The sequence below is a fragment of the Pan paniscus genome, chromosome 9 (genome assembly GCF_029289425.2).
Source record: "Pan paniscus chromosome 9, NHGRI_mPanPan1-v2.0_pri, whole genome shotgun sequence".
NCBI classification, from domain to species: Eukaryota; Metazoa; Chordata; class Mammalia; order Primates; family Hominidae; genus Pan; species Pan paniscus.
In genome coordinates, this window is record NC_073258.2 from 120,912,128 (window position 1) to 120,932,468 (window position 20,341).

The 20,341-nt window shown below is 55.7% G+C and overlaps 1 protein-coding gene across 1 annotated transcript; it reads left to right on the top strand.

Annotated features, from left to right (window-relative positions):
- Positions 1 to 450: 450 nt before the first annotated feature.
- OAF (out at first homolog) lies at positions 451 to 19,828 on the top strand. The gene is made up of 4 exons (XM_003820119.7): positions 451 to 1,157; positions 15,500 to 15,634; positions 16,717 to 16,897; positions 18,757 to 19,828. Exons 1-4 carry the CDS (start codon positions 927 to 929, stop codon positions 19,029 to 19,031), a joined length of 822 nt encoding a protein of 273 aa, XP_003820167.3. The 5' UTR covers positions 451 to 926; the 3' UTR covers positions 19,032 to 19,828.
- Positions 19,829 to 20,341: the final 513 nt, after the last annotated feature.

Here is a 20,341-nt window from a genome sequence, read left to right on the forward strand (position 1 = left end):
ACTGAGGAAAGGCCGTGAATGCGGGAAGCACGGGAGGCAGGACTGAAAAGGAAAGAGGCACAGGGGCTCACAAAACCTGAGGGCCGCGTCCCAATGGGTGACCTGACTCATCAAGGTCTAACACCTGGCCGTGGCAAAGCTGGGCGAGAACCCCCGATCCACCCTCCCAATGTGGGGCTGGGAAAAGGCAGAGTGCAAAGCGAGGTCTGATTTTGCAGAAGCTTTTTAGAAATTCGCTGTCAGAGAAACTGAAAGACCAAACAAAACCCCTAAAAATCCAAGCCCGATTATTTCATCCACGTGGCACAAAAGCAAGCCAAAAAAAAAAGCGGGGGGTGGGGGGTGGCGGTGCAGGGCGGGGGAAGAGTCACCCGTCCTGCCCCTGCTGGAATGAAGGGATTTGCCGGGAGAGCAAACTTCTGACACCGCCTGGGTCGCTGACTCCGCGCGGCCGGGCGGGAGGGAGGTCGAGGAGGCCGCTTGCACAAAGCCGCGGAGCCGCTGCCCCCTTTCCCCGCCCCCTGCCCGGCCAACGCCGAAGCGCGGAGAGCAGCCGCGGGCCCTTTAAGGGCCGCGAGGTGCGCGGTCTCTTTAAGGCGGGTCCTGGTGGTTTCTGTTTTCTGAAGGAAGTGACGGGGGGTGGGATTGAATGAAAAGTGCAAAACACAGGCTCGCAGCGCTGGAGCCCGGGGCCGCGGAGCCGGGCCAGGGCAGCGCCGTCTCCGCCTCGGGGCCGCCGGGGGCGCCCTGCTGAGCGCTACCCACGTGCGTCCGCGCCACCTCGCGGGCGACCCCGCGGCCAAGGCCCCCGGCGGAGCGGCTCCCGGGCGCCCCGAACTAGCCCCCAACTTTGGGCGAAGTTTGCCTGCGCCTCTCCCCGCCCCCACGCGGCGCGCCGGGGCCGCGGACGGCAGCGGCCCCCGGGGATGCGCCTTCCCGGGGTACCCCTGGCGCGCCCTGCGCTGCTGCTGCTGCTGCCGCTGCTCGCGCCGCTGCTGGGAACGGGTGCGCCGGCCGAGCTGCGGGTCCGCGTGCGGCTGCCGGACGGCCAGGTGACCGAGGAGAGCCTGCAGGCGGACAGCGACGCCGACAGCATCAGCCTCGAGCTGCGCAAGCCCGACGGCACCCTCGTCTCCTTCACCGCCGACTTCAAGAAGGTGAGGCGCCCTCACTCGCCGGGGTGGCACCTTCAAGCCTGAGCCCCCCGGGATCCCAGGCGCTCTCTTGCCTGCAGACGGAAAGGCGGGCCCAGGAGGGAGACGCGGCTGGCCCAAGGTCACGCCGGGCTCTTCTCTACACCTCTTTGCCCACTCCCCAGGGCCCACCCCTTCATTCTCTCCAAAGAACCCCTCTGCTTCCCTTTCTCACTCCCTCCTCCAGCGCTCCCAGAGCCCCCCAGGTGCTAACCCTCCTCCAGAACTCCTACTAACGACTGGACTCCCTTCTTGGAGTCATTCCCCTGTGCTCTAGTGGGAAAGTCCTAGGCGAAGTGTTCTCGCTGTGGGCTCTCACTGTGGGTTCTCCCTGTGTGATCTAGAGCAAGCAAGCCTCTTTCCTCCTATGGGCCTGGCTTCTCACCCCTGTACAGGGCACTGAGGGGTCTGCGAGGCCTCCCAGCCCTGACATTTTGGAGTCCCTCTGTCACCTCTCCCTCTGTTTCACTTTTCTGGGGAGAGCTGGTTGCCCCTGGTCCCTCTCAAGCCGGGAGAAGCCCTGTCTCCTCTTTGGTCTGGAAGGCTGGGGCGCTTGCAGCAGGAGGATCCTGGAGAGAGACCCCAGCTGAGGCCCCCTCCCTCTGGGAGAAGTGCTGCCCTTCACTCTGCCTGGCAGGGAAGCGAGCCAACCCCCCTATTTTGGCCCACATTAGGGTTAGGGAGTTAGAGACCAGCCGTGTGTGTGTGTGTGTGTGTGTGTGTGTGTGTGTGTGTGTGTGTGTGTCCGTCCCCGTCCCAGAATAGGGTTTGGGAGTTAGAGACCAGCCCGCTCTTGGTGTGTGTGTGTCTGTGTTGGAGGGAATAAGAAGGGCCTTGCACCCAGGGGGCTGGGGGATTATCAGGAAATGGGCCTGGATGGTGAGTGACTAACAGTGACCCAGCAGCAGGAAAGCTGGAGGAAAAGAGGGTGGGTAAGTCTTAGGTATTCAAAAGGAGCGTTCTGTCTCCTTCCCCCAGCTAAAGAGAGGCCCTGTGAGGCTCTGTCCCTGGGGGAGTGCAGGGGTGAAGCAGATTAGATAGCTGGGGGAGCCCGGGGCCCCGGGGACCCTTGCTGAAGCTGCCTGTCTTTCCTCCCTCGTAGAGACAGGGCACTTTAGAGGAGAGGTGGCGGAGTTTGGGAAGTCAGTTAGGGACCCAGCCAGATTGCCATAGTTAGCAGGGGTGAGGGGTTAGGCTTGACCGCTAGAGGTGGGTGGGGTTGGGGGGTGAGGCTTGACCGCTGATTGCCCCAGGGCCACAGAGTTGGCACTGACATTGGACATAAGCAGGCAGATGGGGGGTGGGGTAGTGAGCGTTCACAAATGGGAAGACTTTGTAGCCCATCCTTACTCCGCAAGCCTAAGCTAGGCTCTCAGATGCAGGTTGAGAGAGAGGGAAGCTGATAGGGTCGGCTTCCCCACCCTGCCTCCCCACCTAAACCCTAGGAGAATTTTATCAAGTGTGTTCTGTTCCTGAAAAATCTATGTTAGTGGCTGGATCCATCAGGAATCGGGGATCTAATCTTCTGTCCAAGCCCTTTGTCCTTGAAAGTTAGCCTTAGGCCAGGCTGTGAGGCTCCCACCCCCCTGCCCACTGGATGTCATCTTGTGGCTGCACTAGAATCCTGCAGAGAGACTTCCCTGGCTGTGGCCAGGACAGTGAAAGGCAATGAGTAGGGCTGAGCTTTTATAGCCTTTAGCTACAGCTGGAAGGTTTTTATTGCTGTGATCTGAAGGGAGAGGCTAAGAAGTACCCAGGTAGCTGTGATGTGATGGCAGTAGTGGCTGATGGCGGGGGTGGGGTGCTGGGGATTGGAGTGAGGGTATGCTGGTCATCTGACTGCCCAGTTAGAAAATGCATCTGGAGACTGTGAGCACCTCATTTGAATCTCTACAGTGGTTCAGACCTCCGCCCAGGTTTCTAAAGTCTGATTTTCAGGTTAGCCTCTGGCCCAGAAGCTACCATTTCATACCCACCTCTGGCATCTCCATTTTCATCAGCAAGGGAGGGAATTGGGAGTGGAAGACACCGAAAGGAAACCAGCTTTCCCAAGTCCCTTTAACTCCAGGTTTCTCCATTGGCCTAGGACGGGGTGGAGTTGGAGAGTGCAGTGTGGGGGAGAATAGCCTTACCCTCACCCAGGCCACTCACTCACTGCCTGCACTGGCCACAGCAGCTTCTATGTCCAAATCCTTCTAGGGTGGGTCACCTCTCAGTTCTCAAGGCCTCATGCCTCATAGTGTTTGTCAGATTTCCATAAGAAAGTTCGGTCTAGAAGGAATGATTTTTCCTATAAGAAAAAGACTTCGGCTCGGTGTGGTGGCTCACATCTGTAATCCCAGGATTTGGGGAGGCTGAGGCAGGCTTATCGCTTGAAACCAGGAATATGAAATCTTCAGGCCAAACGAGACCCCTGTCTCTACAAAAAATTTAAAAATTAGCGGAGCACGCTGGTGTGTGCCTTGTAGTCCCAGCTATTCAAGGAGGCTGAGGCAGGAAAATCACTTGAGCCCAGGGGCTGAGGCTGCACTGAGCTGCAATTGTACTACTGCACTCCAGCCTGGGAAGTCATGCTTTTTGTGTTTCTTGTACCAAACTCATTTGCAGTGATTTGGGAAAAGTCCTAATCTACTTGGGAAGAGCCTTGTTTGCCATTTGATCACGTTGGGGAGAACAGTCCAGACTGAATGAGACAGACTTGGTTTACCACTTATTAGCAGGTTCACCCTGGGCAAGCTATTTGATCTCTCCAGACCTTCATTTCTTCATCTATAAAATGGGGATAATAATAGCACATATCCCACAGTTAGTAGTGCCTATGACATCCTTACTCTGTAATAGATACTGTGTTAAGGGCTCAAGACATAGGAGCTGTTAGCTTTGCAATTGTGGCTCACACAGCATTTCAGCAAGGATCCTCTCTGCTAAACTTGGACTCAAAGACATTGAACAACAGACCCAAGGTCATGCAGAAAAGTCAGTACTGAGCCTGGAGGAGCCTTGAGCTCTTCATCGTAACCTTCTCCTTGAAGTGCCAAAATTGCTGGTCAGCCCCTCAGAGCAGGAGCAGCCATCCTTGTCCTGACAGTCCACCCAGGGCAGCAGTGAGCCTCCCTGTGTGGGATGGGACCAAGGCCTCTGTCTGATTCCCAACCCTATCCAGCCCCCTCTCTCCAGCCCTTCCCACCTGTTTGTCTCTACCCGCGTCAGAGTTCTGACAGTCTAACTCTCTCCCACGCTACTACTCTGGACCTTGACGCAGCAAAGCAGTCACAGTCGTCAACCCACTGGAGGACACATAGCCTGGAGCCCAGGTGAGGCTTGCAGACTCAGTAGCTTGGAGCTATCAGATGGCCATCCTGCATTACTGCAAGCCCTGCCCAGAGGCTGAGTGAAGGCCATCAGGCTGACCGAGCCACAGCTCTGAAAGGATGCTGCAGCTCAGTGGCTCCCAGCTTTGCCGCACCTCACAATCACCTGGGGAGCTTTGAAAATTCCCAGTGCCTGGGCTGCACACCCTACCAGTGAAATCAGAATATCTCAGGATGGGAGTCAGGCAGCAGTCGTTTTGGTTTTGTTTTTTCTTTTAAAGAACCCAGGTGATGTAATCCCAGCACTTTGGGAGGCCGAGGCAGGCGGATCACAAGGTCAGCAGTTCGAGACCAGCCTGGCCAATATGGCGAAACCCCGTCTCTACTAAAAAATAAAAAATAAAAAAAAATTAGCTGGGCATGGTGGCATGCACCTGTAGTCCCAGCCACTCAGGAGGCTGAGGCAGGAGAATCGCTTGAATCCAGGAAGCGGAGGTTGCAGTGAGCCAGGATCGCGCCACTGCATTCCAGTCTGGGTGACAAAAGAACCCAGGTGATTCCAATGTGCAGCAAAGTTTGGGAACCACTGGCGCAGTTGCTCTAGGGGAGGGGAGGGGACCTGGAGAAGGAGCCAGCTCAGGTTAAATGAGGGTAGGGCCCAAACTCAGTCACATATTTGAAACCTGTCATCTTACCCACACTAATCCTAATGTGTTTTGAGCAGCACATATACTTCGGGCCTAATGCTGTGTGCCCTCAGTACACAAACTAATTCACAGCGCGCCCTTGGTGGGCAACACTCTCCTTTATACTCCACATCCTATGGGTGTAATTAGCCCTGGATGTACATAATCACTGGCATATCTAATCATAGGTGTGTCACCATCCCCTCTCCCTAAACTGGCTGTTTGACAGCCCTTCTGGTCTACCTCCTGGAAGCTGGTATTCTTGCCAATTTCTCTTTCACCTCTGTCCCCTAGTCCAAGTGGCCAAAAGCTGGGAAGAGGATGAGTCACGCTCCAGGCTGCCTGCCTTGGGGCTGACCGGATGGGGAGGGTGATACTGACAGATATGAAGAAGGTCATGTGTGATGGCATCACGGTGGTGGGCGGTGGGGGTCCCTTTCCCCTCCCAGCATCAGGGAGGATAGGGAGACACAGACTCCAAAAGTGTAGAAAGAGGGGATCCTGAAGGCCCACAGCTGGAGCCTTGGAGGGAATAAGCAAGATAAGGGGAACCGTACAGCTGTGTGGGTCAGCTCAGGGCCACTTCGAAGGGACAAGGACCCATGGAGGATGGAAGCTTGAGCCCTGTCCTGGGCACTGATGAGTGAGTGGGAGCCAGAGGAAGGGATAGTCCAAAGAATGCTAGAGCCCCTGTGCCGGGGGGCCTGGTCTGTGGGTAGGGGAGCAACACGGGAAGCCTTGAGGTGCAGTCAGTGAAGATGTGGAATGTGCAATGTCCACGTTGCCACCTAAGAACGTGTATCCCAAGGAGATATCACAGCACGTAGACGTGGGACCGAGAAGCTTTCAGGGCCCAGTCTGCCCCTACCCTGTCTGTGTTGGCACCCTTAAGATTTGGCGTGGAGGCATCTGATGGATGGAAAGTCTCCTTGGGGAGGAGAAGGCAGTGGAGGTGCTTTCGGGAGAGGCCCAGACTTTTCTGGAGGTCAGAGCATTTCCTCACAGGTATTTACAAGAAGTCGCCAGATGGAATGACCAGGCTCACTGACATGGGGCTCCTGGGTCTAATATCTGTCCCTCCTCTGCGTGTGAGGAATTCCTCCTCAGATCAGGATGGCCAGCCCTGCCTGAGGGTTCAGACCCCCTCCCTGGAGCTTGGCCAGCATCTCCCGCCCCTGAATGCTATGTCCAGGTGGAGTCCTAGCAAAAGATCCCGGTAGGCCATGAAGACTGCCACCTGGGATAATGGAGGATCCTGCTGGGAAGCTAGTGGGGAAAGTGAGTTAGTTCCCTCCCAGGCTTCCCAAGGCACAGAGAGGTGGTGGAGATAAACTTAGGACAGACTCCTGTTCTGCTGGCGGAGGGCCCAGCCTTGAAGTGAGGATTGCATAGGGTCTGGAGATCACCCATTGAGCAGTCCCTCGTGTCACACATGGTCTTATCTGATCCTCACTGCCATAGACAGCAGGAGGCAAATGGTGCCTCTCTGTGTAGATGTGCAGGCTGAGGCCTGGAGCTCTCAAGTGAGGCTGAGAAGATCAAGCAGCTGATGATCCCAGATTAGGACCCAGGGTTCCTTCCAGTATATCCTGACTGCCTGTCTGCCATGGTACCATGAGTGGGCTCCTTCCAGTAGGCTAAAGAACCCTGGGGAGGGAGGTGGAGGGGAGAAGGAGGCTGGAAAAAACCTTGGTGCAGAGGAACAAATCCACAGAGACCCTCGTTTGTACAGACGTGGGCTGGACCACTTCCCCCACGCTCTTACCTCTAGTAGAGTCCATGCAGGGGAGAGAGGAGTTGCAGGCATGGCCTCTTGGGGAGCTGGGTGAGGGGGATGAGTTTGGAAAATATCTCACCAAGGCCAGGTGTGGTGGCTCATGCCTATAATCCCAGCATGTTGGGAGGCCGAGGCAGGCGGATTACTTGAGGCCAGGAGTTCAAGACCAGCCTGATCAACATGGTGAAACCCTGTCCCTACTAAAAATACAAAAATTAGCCAGGCATGGTGGTGTGTGCCTATAATTTCAGCTACTCTGGAGGCTGAGGCGGGCGAATCACTTGAACTGGGGAGGCAGAGGTTGCAGTGAGCCGAGATCACGCCGTTGCACTCCAGCCTGGGCAACAGAGTGAGACTCCATCTCAAAAAAAAAGAAAAGAAAATATCTCACAGACACTAGTGAGCAATCACTATGTACGTTTTTTCCTGCCACTTACCCACTGTGTGACTTGGCAAGTCACTTAACCTCTCTGAGCCCCAGGCTCCTTGCCGGTACACCAGAGACAACAGTGTGATGCTCGGGGCTCAGTGTGCGCAGTGACTAAGAGGCCCTTCGCAGAACAGAGGCCCGCGTGGGCATGTGAGGAGCAAGGTGCCAGTGCCCGCAGGCCGGGAGGTCCGTCTACCCCACCGTTAAGCATGTTGCTGCTTTTCTGCTGTAGGGACCAAAGCATCATGAGGAGCTAACATCCTTGAAGTTGGCAAATGTTGAAGTGGCTGCCACTAGAGATTCAGATAAAGGGCAGGGAGCAAGGGAGGCATCAGGGCTGGGAGTGCGGGTGAGAGGGAAGCATGGAGACCCATCTTAGGAGCACTGAGTCAGCAGCACAGTGGGGCGCAGCTGATCCACATAAAGCCTCACATTGTTCCTGCAGCAGTCAGGACAGTGGTGACCTTTGGGATTCGGCTGACAGAGCACTGCTCTGGGGAGGGGCTGGGGGCAGGAGCACTGCTCTGGGGAGGGGCTGGGGGCAGGAGCACTGCTCTGGAGAGGGGCTGGGGGCAGGAGCACTGCTCTGGGGAGGGGCTGGGGGCAGGAGCACTGCTCTGGGGAGGGGCTGGGGGCAGGAGCACTGCTCTGGGTGAGTGGTTGTGCTAATGCCCCAAGACAAGCAGCCTCTGTCCAGGCCTAGCCCTGAGGGGATGCTGGCATCTCATCATGGGGCGGCCTAGGTCCCTGGGCACTGGCCTCGGGATGTGCGTGGCCTGGCTTTGGGTGGAATCCATCCACCCCGTTCCTGCTCGAGAAGCCTGGGCAGAGCAGCCAGAGTGCTTCCAGCTTTGCCGTGGGGCTAGGAAGGCACTGCTTCCTGGCTGGCTCTGCAGGCTAAACCCCCTCTCCCCTCACCAGCCCAGCGAAGCCAGCCCCTTCTCTAGCCATAAAGCAGCCCCAGCCAGGAGCAGAGGAATAAATATTTAGATTGGCTCAGCCTGGGCCCCAGAATCATGCTCTCTGGTGTGACAGGAAGGAGACCAAGATGGCAGAGGACACTCCCAGGAGAGAGCGCCAGCTGTCCAGGAGCAAGGGGGCTGGAAGAATGGGAGGGGGCCAAGTGGCTTGTGTGGCCCTAGAGCGATGACCTGCAGCCTGGGCCGTGACCAGCACTGGACAGTGGTGGCTGGAAGCAGGGTGTGGAGGGAAGGAGCAGTCTGCTGCCCTGGCCCCCTTTGCTTTCCATTCTCCTGCAGGCGGGCCTCCCCCTAAACCCCAGGGCTTTCTGGGGAGGGGCTGAGGAAGAGCGCCTGGAGAGTGGGGCCAGCTAGGGACCGTGATGGGAAGGCAGGGTGCCAGAAGAGACCGGGCAGGCTGGAGCAAGGTGATGACATGCGGTAAGAGTGTGTGCCTGCGCATGCACGCATGTACACGTGTGTGTGTGTGTGTACACATGTTATGAGAAGTGGCGTCGGGAGGAGGCGTGTGAGGAGAATCGAGCGAGTGAGGAGGGTGATGCGGGGTGTGCCCTGACGCTGGGCATGAGATGGGGAATTCACAGGGGGGTGGGCGTGGGGACTGCGGAGAGGGGTGTGATGAGAGGGTGGGGAGCCGCCTCTGCCGGGAACAGGGAGACTGAGGGAGGAGACAGGCCCAGATGCGCCCCTGTGGAGGGAATGGGAATGTGGAACAGGAGCCACTGGGAGACCTTGCGGGAAGGAGACTGAGACCCAGCTTGTCTGTGAAAGAGGACGGTGTGCGCGAATGGGGAAGCTGTGTGAGCCTGTGCATCAGTTCGGATTAGGCTCAGCCGTGAGTAAAATAAACCCCCAGGAACAGCGGCTGAGGCTGTGGCAAAACAGCCTGTTTCATTCTTCCCAATGTTATCTGAGTCTGGAAGCTAGTCAGGGCTGGTGTGACAGCCCCGCTATCCCCTGGGATCCATGGGCTCCCTCCCCACCCTCAGTGCTGAGCACAGGATGTCTGCCCAGGGGTGCTCTGCCGTCTCTCAGCGCATCCCCCAGTGCGGCTGAACCAGAGCAGCCTTCCCTCTGGAGACACAGGTGGATCCCAGTCAGACAGCATGGCTGGGATGGGCACAGGGAGGAATTGAGTATCTGGACAAGGGCTACGGAGGGGAGCCAGGACAAGCATGAAGATCACTGGACTCAGAGTCAGGAGGTCTAGGCTTCTGGCCCTGGCTCTGCCACTGTGTGACTCATGAAGGTTACTTCCCTGCTGGAACCTCACTGGGCCATGAACTAGATGATCCCCTAAACCTTCTAGACACCAAAATAGCAGCTGTAGCACTACCAGCCTGCAGGAGCCCAGCTGCAGGCAAGGCCGAGAAGAAAGAGTGTCTGCACATTGGAGGCCAGTGGGTTGATGGAGGCCCTAGAGCATTCATTTGTTCCTCCAGCTACTAAGCATTGAGCCCCAGCTGTGCGACAGACCCCAGGGTCACCATGTGAATAGGCTAGAGTCGCTGCTCTTGAGCCAGAGGCAGGTCACAGAGGGCCTGGATGACTTACTGCCTGGGCAGAAGGTGCTCCATGAGGACAGAGACCATCTGACTAGGGCATTGAGATCCAAGGCACTCTCACAACCTCAGGCGGAGTCTGATTCAGCTCCAAACCACAGGTCCCTCATGTCACCCCAGGCTCAAACCCACCAATGACTTCCAGAGATGCACAAGAGGAAGCCTCCCACTCCTCAGCCTGGTTCAGACCCTGCGTCCTGCTTGTGTCCTGGCCCCTTGCCAGCCTCATCAGCACTCACGACCCTTCCCCTCCTCCCCTAGTACATTCCCACCACTTTTCTCAGAGAACTCTTCCATGCTGTTGTTCATTCACCCTTCATGTATTCCTTATCAGATGTTTATTGAGCACCTGCTGTGTTCCAGGGGGCAGGGATGCACTTCAAGCAAGCCACTTTTCCTGGCTCAAGTTGAGTCTGGAAAGAAAGACAAGTAAAGAGGTCAACACAAACACAGTGGGAGTAGACAGTGGGATTTGTGCTCTAGAGGCAGCGACTGGGATTGGCCAACTCTGCAGAAGGGCTGGTGAGGGCAGCACTGGGAGGGCAGTCAGAGGAGGGTCGTTTGTGAGCTGTGCCCTGCACACAAGGCACAGCTGAGACAGCTGAGCACAGGGCATCCCGGCAGAGGAACCTGCTCACAGAAAGGCCTAGGGGTGACACAGCATCGCTCATTCTGGGAACTACAAGCTCTCCGGTTCATTGCATGGGAAGTGCAACAGTTGCTGTGAGCAGGGACCTGGGATGCCAGGCTCTGGGGTTAGGCTTTCTGGTGAGGACAAAGGGAGCCCTTGAAGGGCATTCAGCCACTCGGGTGATAGTAGCATGGAGGGATGATTGGGTGGGGGCATTGGGAGACTCATGCCTGGCTGTCTTCGGTAAATGCCTCATTGCTGGAAAGCCCTCCATCCTTTAACTGTCAAGGGCCAATGAGGAGTCCCTCACTGTGCGAAGTCTTCCCTCCCTCATGCCACCCCCAGCCCCAACCTTAAGGGGACAACGAGCACTCCCTCATCCACCCTTTACCTCCATTGCACTTGGAGTAAACCTCAATCCTAGGCCTATTGTTTGCTGACTTGAGTTGTCAGAAGTCAGCCTCCTCCACCATCCCCTGGAAAACAGGAATCTGTGTCTTGGCCAAGGCCACTCCCCTGCCCAGGTGTTTGTGAAGGCCCTGCCCCATGTCCTGCTAATCAGTGCTCTCCCACTGATTGGCTGATTACTTGCAAGCCCCAGAGGAGTCACCTGACCTGTCTAGGCCGTAGGTACATCTAGAAGAGAACAATCTCAACTCCTGGGTCTTCAGGAGTGGAGTAGATTTCAGGTGGAGCAAGGCAGACATAGAGCCAGGAATTGCAGCCACAAGAGAGAAACTGAAAGTTCAGCCCACTGTGTTCTGAAACCTTTCACTCATTTATTCCCTGCAACAGTCCCTTGAGGTAGATACTATCGTTTTATTCAGCTTGCCAATGTGGAAACTATGGTACAGAGAGGCTAAGTAAATCCCCTCAAGGTTATGTGGCCAGCAGAGGCAAAGCCAGGATCTGAACATGGGTAACACTGGCTCCAGAGCCTTTGTTCTTAAATTCTGTGCTATCCTAGAGCCTACCTACTCCTTACTTAAAACTACAGATGAGGACCCTAGCAAACACTATTTCCCCAGGGTACTTGCCACACCCTCTGCGTGGCCCAGATCCTGGCCCTGGATGTAGTATGCTCCAGTTCTTCCAGGTAGGCTGGAGGTTCCTGGAAGCTTGTGGGAGAAGGAGCCTTATAACAACCTCCCGTCTTGGGGGCCCTATCCTGGGTCCTGAGCCTCAGGAGCCTGCCTGCAGTCCCTGTTGTAGGCTCTTCCCCAGCTAAGCATCTGCTTTAGGTGTTAGGCCACGTGAAGTACGTCATCCCAACAGATTCCTGGGCAAGGAGGAAGGCTGGGAGCCAGGCTTCCATCTGGCCTGGGCTTAGCATCTGAGGGGACTTTCACCCTTCCCTGTGAAGGTTGGAAGAAGAGGGGGCCCCAGAACCTTGCCAGGGAGTCTGAGGTGCAAGGAGTGGAAAGCGGGAGGGACACTGGTCAGGATGATGGAGTCCTGTTACCAAATAGACCCAGAAAGTAGGGCTGCCCGCTCTTTCTCAGGGATCAGCAAGTGGAATGTGCTTTTCTGGGGAAATAGGACGAAAGGGCCGGGCGCAGTGGCTCACGCCTATAATCCCAGCACTTTGGGAGGCCAAGGCAGGCAGATCACCTGAGGTCAGGAGTTCAATACCAGCCTGGGCAACCTGGTGAAACCCTGTCTTTACAAAATACAAAAATTAGCTGGGCATGGTGGCACATGTCTGTAATCCCAGCTACTCCAGAGGCTGAGGCCAGAGAATTGCTTGAGCCTGGGAGGCGGAAGTTGCAGTGAGCCGAGACTGCACCACTGCACTCCAGCCTGGGTGACGGAATGAGACTCAGTCTCCAAAAAAAAAACATGCACACAAAGGAGAGACTGGAGAATTTGCAGTTTAAAAAGTCCTGGCAGAGGCCGGGCGCAGTGGCTCACGCCTGTAATCCCAACACTTTGGGAGGCTGAGGCGGGCAGATCACAAGCTTAGGAGATCAAGACCATCCTGGCCAACATGGAGAAACCCTATCTCTACTAAAAATACAAAAATTAGCTGGGCATGGTGGCCCATGCCTGTAGTCCCAGCTACTCAGGAGGCTGAGGCGGGAGAATCGCTTGAACCCGGGAGGTGGAGGTTGCAGTGAGCCGAGATCGCGCCATTGCACTCCACCCTGGTGACAGAGCGAGACTCTGTCTCAAAAAAACAAAAACAAAAAAAACAACAAAAAAAGTCCTGGCAGGGCAGGCAGGTGGGTTAGAAGGGTATTCCTGCCTCCTCTTCTCCTCTTATTTGTGTCATGCTGTTTGGTAGTTGCAGGAACCAAGAGCCAGAGCCGCCACATTCCAAGGCAGGTGTGCTGACTTAAGGCAGGCTGCCACCAGATGGGCATGATGGGGAGCGGGTCCTAATCCCACCTCTGCTGCTGGCCACCTCAGGCATCAAGGGCAGACCGCACAACCTCTGTGTGCCCGAGTTCCAGCTTCTTTAGCTGAGCATCAAGGAGATGAGACTAGCTGATCCAGGAGGCAATTATGGATTCTGGTTAAGAGAGCTCAGGCTTTGAAGTCAGACTGTCTGGGTTAAGATCCTGGCTATGTTTCCTCTTAGTCCATGACCTTGAACAGGTTACCTAATCCAAGCTCGGTAACAATCATAGCTCCTACCGCCTGTTGTAAGGATTTTAAAGAGGATCATACATCCTTTTGACCCATGGAAACAATGTTTTTTCTCTTCTAGTTACAAATTTCAGTAACTTTTTTTCCTATACAAATAGGAGATACAGAGGAAATCCTCTCAGTGAGAAATTATCATTCCCTTCCTGCACCCCCAGTCAGTTCCCATTTTGACAGCATTTTGTTATTGTCATTGATGACATTATTAATATAGAGGCAGGAAAAAAGCTCAAATAGATTTCTTTCATCCTCTAGTCTGGTCTGAAAGTTCAAATACCTTCTCTTGCCAACGGTAGTCAGGTGATGTCACCAAGCAAAGAGACCCCTGAGCAGCCCTGAGACTTCCGGATATTTCATGCACCTGCGGTATTGGAGAAGATGCTGTGAATATCCAGATAGGCTTCTCTCCAAAGAGTCAGAGCTGAAAATACCAGGGAAGTGGTTTTTGGATCCTTCCTGGGGGATCCTGCCAGGGACATGGCCTGGCTCAAGCTCTAGCAGGGGAAGTCTGGTATCAAGTCTCACCTGGCAGGAATTGAGCCCAGAATGGAATATGCTACAGGCAGAGCCGCCTCCCATCTCTCCTCAGCCGACCTGAGTGAGGGGAGGATCAGATAGCCCAGGCTGGCAGGACAAGGAGATTGCAGCATCATGACCAAGAAGGGATTTCCTGTTGAGAGGAAGCAGGGGTTGGCTGAGCTCTGATTCACCTTCTTCACAAATCTCTGGGATCATAAGGAACCTAATGGAACCTTCCTCAACAGCTGAGCCTCAGTTTCCCTTTCTGGAAAACCTCCCCCTATACTTCCATACCTCATCGTTCCAGAGATCATTTACAATAAAAGCAAGTAAGAGAAACTCTGTAGAGTTAAAGGACTGCAGAAATACATGGGCATTTATGAGATGACATGCACTCGTTTGTTGCAGACCACCTACGATGCTTGCTGGTCACCTACAAGAGTAATCCCAGCTAGCGCTGACCCCATGTGAGAATCTTCCAGATAACTTACTTAGTCCTCACCACAACCCTGTCACATAACTGGGATCATCCCCATTTTACACATCAGAGAAATTAGGGGAAAGCCTGGAGGACTCACTAATACATTGCAGCTTCGGGGCGGAGCTGTGAGTCCCTTGCCGCATGTATTGGACTCCAAGGGGGCCGCTCAGAGCCTGTTGCTGAGACACTTCTGTTCTCGCGGGTGTACAGCAAGTACTCAGTGACTGTGTGGTGGGGGGCTGGGGCCCGGGCATTAATAGAGGATCCACAGAGCTGTCATTCTAAGTCTCAGTGCAGAGACATAGGGGTTCCCAGCAGAGAATGGTCACTGAGGTCAGGGTGCCTCCACCACAGGAGGGGTCTTGACAGATGTAGACCACTTCTGACTGGGACCCACTAACTTCTCACTGGGAGCAGAGTTAATCAAGTCACAGAGATGGGTAAGAAGGCAAGGGGCCACTTCTCATGTGGTGAGCGGTACAGGTGAGCAGAGCACAGGGCTCCAGCAGCCAGATAGGGAAGGGGGCCCCAGCCCACCCTACAGCTCTACTCCCTCCATCCTGCTGCAGACCCCCCATTCACACAGTGAGTCAGTAACAGGAAGGAGCCCTTGGACTGCGGCAATGCCATTAGCGACCCCATGGGGGAAAGGGGAAGTGGGGAGGGAAAGGAAGAGGCGAGGCATCTTAGCTCCCTCAGGCCGGAAGGCTGCAACAGCTGCAGCCAGCCTCCCACTCTGCCCTCACCCCCTCCCGGCCCCACCACTCCACTCACTCAGAGGTCGGTGGCCAGGAGCCTGGCCAATCAGAAGCACCAAGGGCATCTTGAGACCTCTCCCCAAATCTACTGAATAAGAATGTCTAAGATTTCTAGCCATTACAACTACAAAGAAAAAAAAAAGTCAGAGAGAGGAACTCTGGAATCGGTACTGGAAAAGTCCAGCCCTCCTCCATGATCCCCTGATCAGGTGCCTGTAGAGGCCCTGACCCACCCTGAGCAGGGTGACGTTAAGGGGTTCTGCCGAGAGGAATCATCAGCTGGGAAAAACTCTAGTGGTTCACTTTGTCAATTTTCCAGGAGGCTTTGGAACATTTGGGATGTGTTCTTTCTTTTAAGTCATGGGTTTAAATGGAAAAGATAAAAATTCCTAGACCAGCAGGAGGGAGGTGTCTGTTGCCGGGCAGTGTCCAGGCATCCTGTTCAGGGGCCAAGCTGAGCACCTGGTGGGCCAGTGGGAAGGTCCCGCACCCTCCAGCTGTTCCCATCCTCCTGCCCTTCTTCAGGATGTGAAGATCTTCCGGGCCCTGATCCTGGGGGAGCTGGAGAAGGGGCAGAGTCAGTTCCAGGCCCTCTGCTTTGTCACCCAGCTGCAGCACAATGAGATCATCCCCAGTGAGGCCATGGCCAAGCTCCGGCAGGTAAGTGCCCCACCAGGCCTGCCTCGCTCAGGTCCTGACCTGCAGCAGACCTGGCCCAGATTGCGACCCACAGCAGACCCAGCCCAGATCCCGTCCCACAGACCCGGCCCAGATCCCGGCCCGGATCCCGACCCGCAGACCCGGCCCGGATCCTGACCTGCAGACCCGACCCCTGCAGCCAGCCTAGCTCTAAGCTCTGATTCCCCAACCTTAGCCTCCCACCCAGCTCCTCATCTTCACGCTGTTCCTGGACCCACGGCCCTTGACCCGCCCTCATCCCTGGTACCCCATTCACCCAAGAGTCCTGAGCCCCTGATTTTGCCCCAGGCCAAACCTGACCCTAGAGCTGCAGATCGCTAACTGAACCCCAACTCTCAGATTTCTCCCGTCTGGTTCCAGCACCTCCCCGTGTGTGACAGGCTAGGGGCTTGGGCTCTGAGGTCAGATCAGACATCACATCTTCGTCACTCATTAGTTGGGTGACATTGGACAAGTTACTTTCAAAGCCACAATTTTCTCATTGCAACTGGGTTATGGGGGATTTCAGTGAGCTAACATATGTGAAGTGTTCAAGACCCTCAAAGCTGCCGGCCTGCTCCTGCTGTCTTCTTAGACCCAGGGTCTTGCCCCAGCCTCATCTGAGTTCCCTGGCCTGCCCAGCAGAGCCTGCCCTGGGGGCCTCCTCGCCCCTGCGCTTTGCCTGCTTTCCCAAAGGGACTTGGTTCCCTGAATGTTGGAAAGTACGTGATTCCAGAGGTCATATGCCCTGGCACAGCTCGCCTGGCTCACCCACCTCCACCTCCCATCCACACCTCAGCATTCTCCATCAGGCCCCAGAGGTCAGCCCAGTGGCCAGCACATAGTTTGGGAAGCGTCCATTCTGGATAGAGGCTGAAAAGGCTCGACTGTACTCTAGGCATCAGTTTCACTGCCAGTTGGAGAGGGGTGGGGCTGCCACCCTGCAGATGGCCCCAGCGTTCTAAAGGCAGTCAGCCTGGGCTCGCCTGACTCTGGAGGGTCAGGGGAAGATGGACAGGGAGCATTCTGAAGCCAGGTAGGAGTGACTTCTCTCCCACACACAGAAAAATCCCCGGGCAGTGCGGCAGGCGGAGGAGGTTCGGGGTCTGGAGCATCTGCACATGGATGTCGCTGTCAACTTCAGCCAGGGGGCGCTGCTGAGCCCCCATCTCCACAACGTGTGTGCCGAGGCCGTGGATGCCATCTACACCCGCCAGGAGGATGTCCGGTTCTGGCTGGAGCAAGGTCAGCTGGGAGCTGGGCACTGCCCGCTGCTGGGCGGAGGGAAGGGGACAGGGAGACAACACAGAGCAGTGGAGGAGGGCAGGAGCATCACTAGCTGAGTCTCATCATTAGCCAAGTCTCATCATTAGCCTTTCCTTTGTTCAGGAGACATTTACTGAACACCTACAGAGATGTACTGGCGCAGGAATCAGAGATGTAGACGCTCAGTTCCTGTCCCCCAGCAGGGTAGATCTGCACAGAGTTAAGTGTGATAGAATACCATGATAGCTACAGGCGTTCAGGGAGGGACCCCCAAACCAGGCTACGGTTGGTCTGGGAAGGCTTCCTGGAGGAAATGGCGCCTGTGTGATTATTCAGTGAGAAGATTCAGCCAGAGGAAAGGGCCCTGCTCCAGGCAGGGCACACAGACTCTGCTAGGCCCTGTGGAGGGAGATTCCCAGGTACTTCCCCTTGTCCCTGCCCTTAGTGAGGACACAGAGATGGGGTCTTCTGTCATGGGTGTGGGGCACAAGGACACCCTGCCCCCCTCCACTGACACCTCTCAGATATCAGCTTCAGGCCCTCCCTGGTGCCGGCATCTCTGCCCCAAGATCCTTGGAAGCTCCTCTCCATACTGCATGGTCCCTGCCTTCCTGACCTCTGTGACTTCAGCGCTGACCCCTCTCTGGGTACCTTTCCCAGGACCGCCCTCAGGTCCCCTGTGTGGAGGGGAGAGGGAAATGGCGCCATTCCAACTCTGAGCCCCTGTGCCTTCTGCCAGCCAACTGAGCACTGGTGAAATGCCTGCTCCTCCCAGGGCAGGCCCAGATTTAGAAATACCCAACCGAGCTGTGGTCTTGCCCCCCACACACATACACCCTCCCCCATGGCCTGCACCCCAGACTATGCTGCAAGCTTGATGTAAGCGTCCTCCAGAAGCTGGCCCGTCCCATACAGCCCCTGAGCCTAATCAGGGCCGGTACCTTCCGTGTCCTCCAGCGCCCCAATATGCACACTTTCCCATTTGATCCAAGCCCTGGCCACCCTGACCTGACCTGCCCCTCTGTGGGTGTGCTTTGCTGGCCCTTCTCTGCCTAGCCCTACTCAGATGTCACTTTTTTTTGAGATAGAGTCTCACTGTTGTCCCCCAGGCTGGAGTGCAATGGCACGATCTCGGCTCACTGCAACCTCCGCCACCCGGGTTCCAGCAATTCTCCTGCCTCAGCCTCCAGGATAGCTGAGATTGTAGGTGCCTGCCACCATGCCCAGCTAATTTTTGTGCTCTTAGTAGAAACAAGGTTTCACCGTGTTGGCCAGGCTGGTCTCAAACTCCTGGCCTCAGGTGATCCACCTGCCTCAGACTCCTAAAGTGCTGGGATTACAGGCATGAGCCACTGTGCCCGGCCAGATGTCACCTGTTTTAAGAAGCCTTCCTTGACTTCCAACCTTGTCTCCCCACGCCTCTGTCTCAGCACACTCCAGTATGGTGATTTTTTAAAGCATTGGGTGGCAGTGTGGTCGAGTGGAGGCCTTGAAACCTTGGCCAGATCATTAAACTCTGGGTCGATGTTCTCATCAGTAAAACAGGGATGACGATACTTAGCCCATGGGGTGACTGATGGAGGTACTGTAAGTAGAGCCCGTAGCACACAGTTGATGCCATAGAGGAGGGTGATTCCTATTTAATCTGTTTCTCCCACGAGCCCAGCAAGGAGGAGCCTAGTAACCAGGTCTTACCTCTGTGTCCCATGGCAAGCTTGGAAATGGAGGTGTCTGTAAATGCCTGTGGGATGACAGAGGAGACCAAGTGGGGAATGGCAGCGGCCTCTGGCTAGGGGAGCTCCTTCCCTCCCTCCCTGATCCTTGCCTCTCTCCCCCAGGTGTGGACAGTTCTGTGTTCGAGGCTCTGCCCAAGGCCTCAGAGCAGGCGGAGCTGCCTCGCTGCGGGCAGGTGGGGGACCGCGGGAAGCCCTGCGTCTGCCGCTATGGCCTGAGCCTGGCCTGGTACCCTTGCATGCTCAAGTACTGCCACAGCCGCGACCGGCCCACGCCCTACAAGTGTGGCATCCGCAGCTGCCAGAAGAGCTACAGCTTCGACTTCTACGTGCCCCAGAGGCAGCTGTGTCTCTGGGATGAGGATCCCTACCCAGGCTAGGGTGGGAGCAACCTGGCGGGTGCCTGCTCTGGGCCCACTGCTCTTCACCAGCCACTAGAGGGGGTGGCAACCCCCACCTGAGGCCTTATTTCCCTCCCTCCCCACTCCCCTGGCCCTAGAGCCTAGGCCCCTCTGGCCCCATCTCACATGACTGTGAAGGGGGTGTGGCATGGCAGGGGGTCTCATGAAGGCACCCCCATTCCCACCCTGTGCCTTCCTTGCGGGCAGAGAGGGAGAGAGGGGCTCCCCAGACCTACACCCCTCCCTCCTGCATCTCCCCTGGAGTGTTCACTTGCAAGCTGCCAAAACGTGATGGCCTATGGTGGTTCTGTTGAACTCCTTAAATGTTTAGACCCTAAAAGGAGTCTATACCTGGACACCCACCTCCCCAGACACAACTCCCCTCCCCATGCACACATCTGGAAGGAGCTGGCCCCTCAGTCCCTTCCTACTCCCCAACAAGGGGCTCACTATCCCCAAAGAAGGAGCTGTTGGGGACCCACGACGCAGCCCCTGTACTGGATTACAGCATGTTCTCATCTCTGGCCCCGAGGCTGCCTGTGGGGCGAGTGGAGATCTCCCACCACTGAGACAGATCAGACCACGAGTGCCTTTCCCGGACCTGGACGTTGCCTCCAGAGCAGGCACCAGCTCTTTCCCTCTCTACACAGAAATATTTTTGTAAGGTTCTGGGGCAGGGAGGGAGCATGAAGTACAAGGAAAACTTGAATTCCAGATTTTTAATGCAAAGTATTTATCATTTCTACCAGAAATAAACGTTTTAAGTTTTTACTTGACTGATGAGACCCAGAGTTTGGAGAAAACTTTTGGCCAATGCTGCCACCTGGTGTCAGAAGTGTCCCCACACCCTAGCAGTGGCCTATCTTGGAACAGCTTCGAAAGCACCTACTGTGTGCTCAGCCATTTGAGGAAGGAAGGAGGAGAAGGAAGATGTTACTAGGGAAGGATGAGATAAAACTTCTGCACCCAAGACAATGAGACAGACATAGCTGCAACCGTGGTAAGCCAGTCAGAAACAGCCAGCGCGAAGGCAACAGATGGGATGGAGATTGGAACCCCGCTTCAGATCTGGGCTCGGCTACTTACCTGCTGTGCAGCCATGGGTCAAGTTGCTTGACCTCTCTGTGCCTCCACTCCCTTAGCTATAAAATGAGCTTACTTAAGAGACTGAAGTGAATTCTTGCATGTCAAGCATCTAGCACATAGTGCTGTTAGCCATTCCTAGTATCATTACTATTAGTGAAAAAAGCAGACATTCCTGCAGCTATAAGCCTGACTCAATTAAATCA